General features: G+C 39.2%; 1 protein-coding gene across 2 annotated transcripts in view; it reads left to right on the top strand.

Annotated features, from left to right (window-relative positions):
* Positions 1 to 13394, top strand: part of LOC117812079 (stromal membrane-associated protein 1-like) — a 135972-nt gene that overhangs the window by 80832 nt on the left and 41746 nt on the right. For both annotated transcript variants that reach the window (XM_034682677.1, XM_034682676.1), the window contains exon 6: positions 4666 to 4726. In XM_034682677.1, the coding sequence (XP_034538568.1) occupies positions 4666 to 4726 (61 nt within the window). The remainder of the gene's footprint in view (positions 1 to 4665; positions 4727 to 13394) is intronic.

Raw genomic sequence — 13394 nt, 5'->3', positions numbered from 1 at the left:
TAGAAAAAAATACACCCCCGTACAGAGTGTGCCGATCGAGAAATGAGCTATCCAGTCTGCACTTGTCTTTTGTACCAGACTGTAAACATTTTTATTTCTGCTGTAAAGATCTGCTTTTTTGAATTGGTGTGTATGTGGTTTCTGGTCCTTCCGGAGCCAGCCTCAAGGGGATCCTCGATGAACTGCCACATCTGATTAAGGCAGAATGAACTGATAGTTTAAGGGAAAAGCAGCAAAGTTTGGGGAGATAAGAGGAAAAGTAAGAATAAAAAATGTTGAATGTCCCAAAAAACAATAACAAAAAACTACTCTTGTAGGGGCTGGGGATATGGCAAAAATATGTCACCACAATTTTTGGGGGCATAACTGGGATTTCTATTTTATCACCATTCTTTTTCAAGTTAATTTTGAAACAATTCACACAATTTTTGTATGAAGTGGCTATATTTCTGAATCTTACATGATTCACATGGAATACTGATACATTTGCCTCCCACATGTAAAATAGGGGACACCTGGAGTTTGTGTAGTTAAACTAAAGGTATAAGGAACAAATGGTTGAATCTTTGTATTAAACATCCAAAATGGATTTGACCAACAAAACTTCAGTTACAGCACCAGAGATAACTTGTCACCGGAAAAGGTAAAAAATGATAAAAATGATAGAGGAAAGTCAGTGTGCTTTCCTGTCTTTTATTCTGCCTTTGCTTGAGCAGAAGATGTTGAATACAGGAGGGACAAGCTGTAGACTTTGCCCCCACTCTGACGCTGGATGTGACAGCCGTCAGCTGATGGCTTTGTCTGGTGTGTCTTTGACAGCGATCTGCAGTGACAGCAGTCGTCAGGGGGTTTGGTTTGCTCTGTGGTTTTCTTTCAAACTAGCGGCGCCTTCATCAGAAAGACTCTATTCACCTGTTTTGGGATGTGTGGGTGGTTATCGATTGCTGCCCTCCCAATTCTACTTTCTCTCCCTTCAAACACAACTGACCCTGACACCCAATCACGGTCTGTCGCTAGCCATCTGTCAGCTGCATCACTGGGTGTCATCCTAGATAAGCACTCGAAAAGCCAACTCGTCCAACCGAGTTTCAGGAGAGAATTGGCAGCATGTCGATCCAAATCTTTCCCAACACAGTGAGGAATTTAAGCTTTCTATGCAACGAGGCATTTAGGTATTTCTCACTTCTTTCTTCATTGTCCCAGAAGTTGTGTGGGAAGAAGCTTTGAAAAGCTCTGTAATTTTATTTCAATGCTCTGCTTGGTCTGCAACTTCTGAAATCAAATAGGTAGACTTAGAATAAAACGTTTTCCTCTGAAGAGAATTTGCTCTCAGAGTTTGACTGAGACGTGGGACGTGATAAGACGTGGTTGACAGTGATTTAGGAATTTAGATTCACAGGTTTCGAAATATAAAAATGAATGCAATAGTCCTGCATCCTTAAGCAACTCATATATTCACAGTAAAATGTGACTGTGCAAGAGTAGGTTAAGCTTAACCCATTATCATTCTGCACCAAGTGCGAAAAAGGTCTTGGGGCAGTTTGTATCTTTTTTATTGATTGTCTTTGGCTGAACTGGGTGACACTCCAAGGAAAAGATTGTTGGGAGGGAACTTTTTCATGGAACATTTGCTGGTAGGAAGGCAAGAAGTGGGATTAAATTCAATAAATCCCCACAAATGTATTCATAAAACATAAAAAGACTCATGCAACAGTAGGTTAGGAGACGTGGGGCCTGTCTGACTGTGCAATACAAGACTTAAAAATCCCCCATTTTCTCCATGTTGAGTGCTAGCGCAGAGGTTTTTTGTTGTGCCAATCAGTATGGTGCAACAACTAGTCACAGTGTGGAGAAACATCAACAACAAAATCAGTTGCCAACAAATTTGATTGTTGATAACAAGTCAGTCTGGTCATCACGCATGTTTATCAAGCTATGAGCAGAGAGAACATCACTTTCTGGAGTGGAGTTGCTGAGGAATGAGCCATCTTGCATCCTAACTATCTCTGCTGAGTGTGACAGATGCTAACAGGGGCCAGGGAGTGACAGAGAAAACATAGCAAGATGGTGGCGGCTGATACAACACCACTGCATTAGAGAACTTCAAAAAGCACAGGAGTGTTTTACCCGTTGTGCTGAAAAAAGTAAGAGCTGCCTTCAAAATTTGTGAAGCAGACCTTGCTTATCATGGGAGCAAGTTGGTGATGTGGAGGCATCATTTTTCCTTCAGGCTTTTAGCTTTATTGGACAGGACAGCTTGAGAGAGGGAGAGATTGGTGGATGGCATGCAAATCATTTTGTTTTTTGTGCAGTTCATTATCTGATTAGCTGATAAAGCATGTAAATAATTGATGGTTATTTGACTATCAAAGTTCAATAATTAAACTGGATAAGATATAGAAAGACAAATAAGAATTACGTATAATACTTGGTCTGCAAGAAGTCTTTCTGTGCTTTTATGTTAATCAAGTCAAAATAACAGGGAGGCACTTTTTCTCTACCCAGCTGTGTTTTCCTGAGAAAGCTCCCGTAAAGCAGCACTTAACTGTCAGTGACTGCACAGCACAAACCAACCTCTGGCTGCTGTACACACACGACCTTCCTGCTGTGCCTCAGCCTCAGTGCAAGCTTTGCTGCAGTCCCTCCCAACACACATCAAATAACAACCAATGCATTCTTGATTAGGCGTGGACACGGTAATTGTTTTCATTGCCTTGGATTGGAACGACATTGAATTTAATGTGCTCCATCGATCTTTTGTCGGGGGGAAATTGGGTTTGTTACTAGCGTTGTACATCTCTCCTGGCCCACGTGTTAACCTTTTCTTCTCTCTCCTTCTCTCACCACATTTTTCTCTCTAGTATCACTCACTCTATCCCCATCCTCCTCATGTCATTCTTGTCTCATTCTCCCAGCCTTTGACTTGTAATCCCTTTCTCTTTTTCTTCCCCTCCATCTGTCTTTTTAAAAGCTAAATCAGCATGATGGCTTATCAGAAACAGCATTGGCAAAACAGTTTACCACTGACAGACAGCTGACAGGTGTGAACATCAAACATTTGGTTTATTTAGTGCATTTATGACTTCAAACATCAGGACCTGAGTGCACCATGGCCCACAGCCAGAGAGAAGGTCTTCTCTTCACACCTGGCTTAGCTACAACCCATCTGTTGACAGAAATTTACAGAGTGCACCAAGCCTGACTGACAACAGTCATGGCCGCACCAAGTCTTCTGATGTACGTTCATATGAGAAATTGCAAACTTCTCTGTCCTTCTGTCTCTCTGCAGAAGTTAAAGACAACATAGACCAAAAGAAAAATGGAAACTCAAGGGAAACATGGAAACTCAAAAAGGTTTACTCATAAGATAAAAATGTTCCCACTGAACAACAACAGAGTCAAAGCTATCAACATGGAAATCAATACTGTAATTTTACAGCAGTGTGATCATTGACAGATTTGGAGGGGAAACTCTTGCACAGGGGTTCCCAAACTTTTCAGCCCGCAACCCCCAAAATATAGGTGCCAAAGACTCCGGAGCCCAACTGTCACTCAAAATGATTTCATGTGGCTTCGTTTAGCTGGTACTGATGCTTGGGAAAATTAATTTTTCACTAACCCAAAGCGCAGGAGTCATCTGGCAAAAAGAAAGGCGGATTTTCTATTTTCAAGGTTTTATTTCAAATTTAGCTACTATTTTTGTTGATATTTTTTTACTTTAATGGGTAAAATGTACTATTTTTATATAACTTTAAAAAGAAACCTTCTGGAAGACCTCTTACAACCCCCCCATTTGTATCTGGCGACCCCCCAAGGGGTCCCGACTCATACTTTGGAAACACCTGCCCTAGCAAGACTGAACGCCATTGAAAGCCCAGAGCGGACAACCTCATTTGCATCAAACCTGAGAGCAGTCAGCTCGTGTCCTGCAGGTTGGGGGATAGCGCTGCATTTCTGTCTAACACATGCCGTGTTTGAAGAGAGAGTCCTTTAACTGCTTCAAACAGAAACCTTGAAATTAGCTCACTCTCATCCTAATGCCCTTTCATTAATCATCCTGCAAACAAGACAGGCAATTATAAGATTTTTCTTTTAAGTTTGCTGACCGTTATTGTTTTTTTACTAGTCTGACTTTCTAAACTTACACCGGCTCTGCCCTAGATGTAAAATATACACCCAGGTGCAACACAAACACGGTTTAAGTCTTGGTGTACAAGGTGTACGTCCAGTTGTTGCAGTTGGCTCCAGGGGATTACATCAACAAAATTCTGTTGTTGATATCCGGTGGTTTGTCTCATTTATACCTTATTCTGGTTAGTTTGGCTCTAAATCTTTCAACATTTATAGTCTTTCACCGAAGGCAGTGGGTTTCCTTTCTTCACCCAAGTTTGATAGTCTTATTGATTCCTGTTTTTTGTAATGCTTTTCCCCTCTAACCTTGCCGTAACACACCTGTTGTCTCTTTGCACTCAGATTGTCTTTGGCTTAAATTGTATGTTTGCACTCACATATATACTATTGTTTACACAGATTTTCCTTCCATCCATGCATATGCTTGCGTATGCTGAAAGAACTTCAAACCATGATCACATCTTAGATGTCACAGGTTGGACTTTATCTTATTGATTGTTTATTGTTTTCCTTTGTCTTCTCTTTCCTCTGCAGTCAGAGAGCAGAGCCGACATAAAGGATGGCACAGAGCCGGCTGTGGACCTGCTGGGCCTGGGTAAGACACGACCGAGCTTCTACATACATCCAGTTTAATAACGATCCAACATAATAACTCACACGCAGGGAGGATTTAAACACTCTTCTTGTTTATTCTAACTTCAATCACATGCACTAGTACAAATCAATATCTAATTCTTATCAGTTACCATGACACAGGAATCACATTCAGCAGTTCCACATAATAGCTGTGTCCCAATCCAGAGACTGTAGTCTTAAGAGGAGCCAGCCTTCATAGCCTGCATAGACATGTCAGGTTGAACTGAATGTAGAGGGTCTGGTCTATGATGGATTCTCTGTTTAGGTCACCAACCGTTCCTGCCGTAAACCGGCGTCACATAGTGCCGCCCCTGTTGCCTTGCAATGGGTAGGTAGCTGGCTAATGTGGCTAACTACCTGGCACTGCTAGCGTCACGTTACTAATACAACCATCAACAACCATTCAAGGTTAATTTCAAGTCTTATTGTGTTTGTCTTTTATAGCATTTGTACACCTTGCTATTGAGTTGAAACCAAACACTACCATTTTGTTTGAATTGGCATGCAAATAATTATGGGATATGTTGGGCCAAGAAGGATGCTCCTGTTGTATTCTCTGCAACCAGGAAACGTACACATTTGTTGGCCACATTTTGAGGAGTCGCGATGTGCCACAGTAACGAGTTTGGTCTTCAAATGCAGCCTTCGAAGGTTGAAGTCCCTGAATTGAGACACAGCTACAGACTGACTGAGATACTTTTCACACCAGTGGCTCAAATTCAGCAGGAGATAGCTACCCTCTTTTATTTATTACTGTAAAGCGACTGATTATGTTCATGATTTGCATTCAAGAAGCAACAATTGATCCACACAACTCAGCTCTATTGAAAAGTATCTCACTCACTAACCAGTCTAAAGACTCAGGCTGCTAAAAATCCATTCATTTCCTCCTTGTAAACACATTAGTTACAGCATAAAATTTGCTCTCAGAGACCTTCAGTTCACTTTGGTTTCCAGCGTTATCTTACACTACATGTGCACTGATGACTTTTCATACACAGCCAAAGCTCTGCAGGGTGTTTGTTCAGATCGCAGTAGCTGCTTTCATGCTTGGTGTGGCTTGTTAGAAGCACCTGTAGGAAGAGAAGTACAGGTGCTGAGTGCTAGCAGAACCACACAGAACAGCCACTCTTCTCTCTGATACCAGCCTGTTTAAAAACACTACACCAAACAGTACACTTCTCTGGCCTGATGTTTGTGATGGCTGGTTAAGTCTGGAATAGCCCTCACTCTTAGCTTTATTCCCCTCTTCCTCTGAAAATCCAATCTGTGTTTAATACGCTTTGCAGCCCTCAGGAAGGAATTGATACTGACTGGATTTAAGTTAGCTACAAGGAAATAGGCTTTAATGTTTATGTAGTGCCATTCAAATCCAACAGTGATGTGACACAAGCTAATTCTGTCTTTAAATGCTTATGTAGTGAGGACCAGTAGATCCCTGCTCATCTATGTTAAAATGTTGTAGAGAGCAGGATTGAAGTGCTCATGCACAACATGTTTTTTTGTTTATTTCTGACAGCAGTAAAGGGGCAGTGGATTTCAAATTGATGGCTCATAGCTGTTTTATCCCACCTATCATTTAACATGTAGACTAGTTTATTTCAGGAAGTCTCATAAAGTTGGAAGTTTCGGAATATAAGATATAGAGGGAGCCCTGATACACACTTCCTATCCTGATGGCCTGTCTGCCTAATTTTCCAGATATGTAAATACAACCAATTACTCTAAGTGATGTGATAACATTTAAAGACTGATATTGTGATAATTGCAGGTCCAGCAGTGTGTGACATTATAAAGGGAATGACTTAATGCTGTCAGGCTTTATTCGAGTCATGAACACAGACTCATTATACCATCTGGCAGTTTATACCTCACTGTTGGCCTCAGACCGACATGTCTGAAACGACTGTGAGCACAAATCAGTTTAATGCACCTGATACTCATTTAGTGGAGTAACGGGTTGATGTGTTATGGAATTTAGTTATTTCGGGACATTAGCTGATACAAGTTTGTCTTGTTGTGAAAACACATTTTTGATCCTCATTTTACTTATTTCAGTAAAAAATATGATTTTGTAATGATTAGGTGAGAAAACTAAGAAACTTTACTTTTTGTATCATGTATCAGAAGTTTCATAAAACCTGTGTGCACGTTCTATAGAGTTTAAGGTTGTGATGGGAGAGGGAGATAAAATCTCCTTGCATGTTTCTTTAAATTTGTCATGCATGCTCCTGTGTGTTGTCGTTGCACACTGACATGGGTTTTTAAAGCATTATTTGAAGATATTTGCTTTTGTAAGTGTCAGGTTAGTCGTCATCTTGCAGTGTGAAGCTGCAGAGCTGTGTAATCAGCTTCTTATTCAGGTGAACTTGATTGTATACACTTTTTAATTCTGAGCAGGAGGAAACTCAGAAAGCATGGGAGATGTTAGGTTTGTTTTCTACTTCAGAGATCTTTTATTGATTTGTTTCAAAAGAGGATTTACTCACGCGGCAACAACCGAGCTGAACGGAACTGTTAACACTGCCACAGATCCTTTATTGATTTTCTTTTTTGGGAGGAGGGTTTACTCAGAAAAGATTTTGGAAATTGAACTTTGAAACAAACAGAACCTCTTACTTTTTATTGTTTTTGCTATCTTTAATTTGGAGTTTATTTGTTAGATTCTTGGCTCTTTATTTTTGGTAGATTTTCTGTTGACCTATATCAGGATAAAGATATGCCTACAAAAGATTAGATTCATCATGATTTATTAGTGTTGAAGCATTGGTTCATGCTTTCATGTGAGAGATGTGAGAAAAGAAGTATGGCACATTTAAAACACCACATGCTGACTAAAGTGTATCCAGTTAGAAAATGGAACAAGAAAGAAGAAAAACAATAACGCATAGGACCAGACATGAACAAAGATGCAGTGATGGGTTTATTCATATGTGCCTAGTCAAAAATCTTGCAGCAGCTTTCTGCAAGCAGATGAAAACAACAGTCTTCACTACACATTTTTGCATTTAGCAAACTTTTTTGTGCAGAGCAGACAAAGGAGTAGAAGCGCTGCTGTGTGATAATACCATACAGGTGGATACCTCAGGCATGCTGTGCTTAATGTTCCTGTAAAAGAGAGGTTCCATGGGTACAGTAAACTCAATCAAAAAATAAAACTCCAAGGCAAGCTGTATCTTTGTGGAATTAAACTACCATCATTTTTCACTGCAAAATACAGTTAAAAATAGCCAACCCATTTCAGCCTATTCAGGTCTTCATCAAGGCTGTTGAGCAACACTAATCAGGTGAATGGGAGGGTCATTCTCTTTGAATGTGCAGTGCAGTCCTATTTTATCAATTCAAGGAAAGAGAGGGAGAAAGGGGCAATTGAATAGGAAACAAACCTCAAATTAAATACAGATGAGGAGAAGGAGAGAAAAGTAGGTAAAAATATTCATGAATTCACAAAAGAATTGTGTGGTTTTTTTGCCCGCTTAAACTTATTTATGAAGCACCTGCTAAATATGCCCCTGTTTATGCAAATTAAACCTAATTCACTGCCAGTGGTAACTGTGCCACAGTATTTGTAATTGTCCTGTACTTAACGGTGATCATGTCAACAATTACACTTCTGGAAGATGTAGAAATGATAAACCTGTACATTTATTCTGTTAAAATTAATTTGACACTTCTATTTTGGCAGTTATCTAAGTTTAAGTCATTCAGGGGCTGTCTGTGGCTCCATTGCGCACATACTACTATATATATATATATATATATATATATATATATATATTTTTTTTTTTTTTTTTTTTTTTTTGTTTGAACATGCTGCTTTTTGCTAACTCAATCCAGGAAGCATCCAACATTAAATGGCTCCATGATAAACTGGTTAGAGGTGTTCTTCACTCATGCAGCTCATCGTCTATATGTGGATAAGATTCAGCAACGTCAGGATGAGAGTACACAGCACAGCTCCAAGAAGCAAAAGGTGGAAATGCTGACAGCTCAGATCCACAATCAGATGCAAAACAGGAGCAAACTGCACTCTCACCGAGGCAATATGTTTTGTGAATTAGACCCTTGGATAGAGCAGATATCAGGGTCAAATGATGCACAAATCGGGCTAGTAGTGCCCACAATCCACTACAAGACATTTAAGGCAAGGCTAACAAGACCAAACCTGATGAATTTTTACATTATTGTATTTTTCTAATTAGATGGACTGCTGAGTCAGCATAACTATTATATTAAAATATATTATTAGAAAATACATCAACATATGTAACATTATAATCTTTGCAACAGAAAAATATTTTTCCTCATTGAGTCCAGGAATTCTTTTGAGTTTCATGTATGATAACAGTGGTCTGAGCTAAAAGAGAAAATTGTGGAAATTAGACTGGGCAAAAAGAACCTACTCAGGTTATAGCTGGTTTATTTTCAAGAAGTCCTTGGACATCAGCTTTAATCTCATTTAATCGAGTAAAATCAAACAGGGAGAGAAAGATTGAGGAGCAACCCTTCAAAATCAAAAATGGGACAATTGTTGGACAAAACTCCAACTGGCTCCACAAAGCTATAACTATATTATGGCAGTCTCAGATATAACTACCAATGTATGTGTAGTAAGTAAAAGGATCTTGAAGTAAAGTAATAACTGAACAGGATTTTTTGAAACAAGCATGGATTACCAAACTGTTTGATTTGTCGTGGGAACTGCTTACATGTTCTGCACCACACGTGTCCATGCATGAATTGAAATGGTATTAATAGCAGAGTAGCTGCAAAGATTGACTGCACTGAGGATATGACATTCAATAAAGGTCACAAGCTGGATCCAAACCTATGACATTTTGAGATCACAGTATTTGTATTGGCCCGTTAACGGGATGGAGATTCAGCTTCATGCTCATTGACCTGAAGAGTGAAAGCCCAGCAGAAAAAAGTCAGGGTTGATTCAGAGTTTTCATCATAAATGTGTAATATGCAATCACCCTGTGTTTTCCCAGTACAAGCCTGTAATAGCTGAAGGAAAGCTGCGCTGACAGAAGAAAGAGCCAGCGGGTCCAGCATTGATCAAACATTCCCAACCGCAGCATGGGGAGAGAACACCCTGCTATAAATAACCAATGCTACACACCTTGCAGCCATGTTGAGTGGATGAGATTTCACACATAATCAATAAGTCAAATAGGTGGCAGTATGCCTCTAGCTTCCACACATCCCCCCTATTATTCCATCCTGGCCTCCGTGTCTCTGGTTACCTTACTCTGCAGCTGTCAGTGAGTCACTCTCTGCTTTTATTTCCGTGTTTTTGATTATTCCTCCGTTCAGTTTTACTCAGTTTGGAGCTCAGTGCTGAATGAAAGAAAATGCAATAAGAGAGGATTTTCATAGAAGAATTTAACACAACGTCCCCTGCCATCTTTGCTTTTTGCCAAATCAATAAGCCAGTTTTTGCTTGATAATCACAAATGTTATAAAATAAGGCTTCTCTTTAGGCTACAGCCAACATGAAATATATATTTGTCTGTTTATTTCAGGTTTTGTTGGATATCTTTGCTGGCCCATGGTGATAAATGCTCTCAGAGATGCTTAATCCAGCCAAAAGTAGATCTCCCCAAGAGTCACTGAATCAATTTCACAAACTTTTATTGATGAAGCATCCCTGTCTGTTTGTTTTTTGCTTTTTCTATCGCTGCATCCCTTCACTTCTCCATCAGTCTCTGTCACTGCTTTAATAGTCCTGTCACACCAAATTGACACTTGTGTTCAGAGAGATTAACAGGATTCTTCCTCCACGTTGTATCCTCTGTTCTAGCAGCCATGTTTAACTACCTCTTGTAGAAATGTTTAGGGTATTCTTTTCCTGCATTAGTGATTTGGAGAAACCCACATTCTGATGATTCGACCAGGGATAAAGCATCCTCCTGCTTAGTTTTCTTTTCATTCATTTAGTTTGAGTTCAAACCTTTTCTAAATGCACGATTAACATATTGATTGTTCTGTCAGACGCCGCAGGCTTCTTAACTCTAGAGAGACGCAAAAAAAGAGAGACAAATGGGAGTGGATATGCACAGCTGGGTTCTCTGAAACTGTCATTATTTGCTTCAATTTGAAGATCATCATTATATTCTACAAGCTTCATCACACTAAGACTAAAAAAAGTGGCCTAAATTTGAAAAAGAATCGCTATTTTTTATGTTCTTGGCTCTCAACAAAACCAAGTCACTAACAAGCCACAGCCTCAGAGCGGATGAATTATAACACTGTACTGCTTTTTATGCATGAGCCAGGAAAATAGATCTTTTGGAGAATAATCAAAGACTGTTTAAAGAAATGGAAGAAGCAACCTTGACTTTAACCATCTGTTTGTGGACTACCTTTATAAAGAATTGATTTGGGATTTTTGAGCTGCCACCAGAAGTGACCATATTTGGAGGAGGATGGCACTGGAGAGGTGGTAATGGTTGGCAAACACCAAGTTATCAAAGTTATAATCGTCCAGTATTTGGCCAAATTGAATTCAGCATCCTGCTATGTGATATTTAAGGACAGTGTTTCCAACAGAAAGTTACCACTGTGGTGGTATCTAAAAGTGACCAGATTTACTCATTCAGTAGACCAATGAAGCCAAAAAGCTTTTAGCGTGGGGAAATGAAAGATACTTAATAATGGGGTCTCTTCTTTTTAAAACGAATAACTGTTGTCTCTGCAGCAAAGAGCAAACACTCTAACCCACGTGAAGATGTTACCACAAACAACTGGTGTTTCACACACCAATGGTGGTGAATTCAGACACTAATACCTACCTATTGGAACTAATACACTGTACTAGCCCAAGTATAAGACGTCCCTGATTATAAGATGACTCCCATTTTTAAGACTAATTTTAGAAAAAGAATCTTTGAAGACAGAAAATTGTTTTTTATAAAGAAATAGATTGAACTGAAAATAATAATCAAAGCCCATTGAATAAAACTGGGTTAACTGTTCTTCACACAATATAACCTGCAGTCTATCTGATTGATGACATGTCTGCTAATAAGCATTCATTTGTTCAGTTTTTCAGTAAACACATACTCACACACAGTTTAAGACAGTATTCATGTGCTAACAATCATCGGACAGTTCACTCCGTGAGACAGTAGTTTTGTGTTCCTCCTCAATTATAACCATGATCTCAAAATCAACATCATAGCTCCATCTCAGTTCATGGTTGTCCAGCTTTGACAATCACTGTGTCTCTCCATCTTTCATCCTCCTGGTGCTGTAGTTGTGAGTGACAGCTGGCCTCAGTCATGAGGGGTAGACTCACTTTACTGATCAGTGAAGCCATGTTGGCATTCAATTACTTAACCTGGCATGTAAGACAATCCACTTTTCAAAAATGTATTTTATGGTAAAAACCAAACTGTCTTATATTCAGGTCAGTACCATGTTAATAAAATAGCAGTGGAATATCAGTCATTAAAAATCTGGAACAGGCTTTTTTGTGTGGCCTGTAAATACAAAGAACAGCATCGTGATGTTATTTGTCTGATGTTTTAGTTGACAATTGTCCAACAGTTTTTAACACCTCAAACAAATGGCTTTTTAGCTCAAATTAGCTGAGCTCACCTGTTAGACAGATTAGACAGATTGCAGTTTGCTGCACTTCTTTCTTCAATATTCAGTTCAGGAGTTTGCTTTTTGGTAGGACACAGAATTTGATTCAGGACCCCTCGACAAGAGAGGGACATAAGTTAAGGAAAGATAGTGCAGACCACACCTTTATTGATTCAAATGTGCATGCAGTGGACTTATACTGTTAAATCAAAGTGAGTACACAATATTTTTTGCTGATGATTGTTTTCATCAGTCTGGGTGCAAAAGCTAAGATCTCAAAATTTGAAAATTGTAGGCACATACTGCTTCCAAAAATCAAGCAATCAAGGAACTTGTACAGTACCAATTTATCATAAATGCTGTTTCAAAATACTTTACAAAAGAAGCAGGTCTAGAGTGTACTCTTTGTAAGACTAACAAACATACAGAACAACAACTACAGCAAGTCCAGGTAAACAGACTCATTTCAACATGCAAATAATAACGGTAAAAGTTTTCATATTAGCAATAACAAATATAATGATGACAATGGAGGCAGACTGATGAGTTATGAATACATTTTTAAGATATGTTTTGGGGCAATTTTATGCCTGCGTTCTTGGAGCAGTGAACAGGGACAGGAAATATGTGGAATACAGTATTGTTTTTTGTACACGTCCACATTTCCTTCTCTGTAATGATGGACTCGTGTTTCTTTATTCTGGACTAACTTGCTCCCAGAGCTTCATTTCATGCCCTACTTGCGAATCCTGTTTGGGGAAAAGTGGGTTGAATTTACATACATTGGGTTTATAGCTTTACCAACACTTCAAAGACTGTGACTGAGTTAATATTATTATAGACAGCATAGAAAAGCATTTGACCACTGGGAACACACATGCATTTATTAGACTGAAATCTAATCAGCATATTGGGTTAAAAATACCGCAGCACTTAAGGGGGATTTACATTTCCTTTAAACCTGGGCATTTTATTGGGTGCTAAATTTGTTTAAATGCACCAGAGGTTTTTGATACTGCATCATGGCTACCAAG

This window comes from Notolabrus celidotus, chromosome 4, assembly GCF_009762535.1.
Source record: "Notolabrus celidotus isolate fNotCel1 chromosome 4, fNotCel1.pri, whole genome shotgun sequence".
Classification (NCBI taxonomy): Eukaryota; Metazoa; Chordata; class Actinopteri; order Labriformes; family Labridae; genus Notolabrus; species Notolabrus celidotus.
Note: the sequence above shows the minus strand (reverse complement) of the source record. Positions and strands in the feature narration are given on the sequence as shown.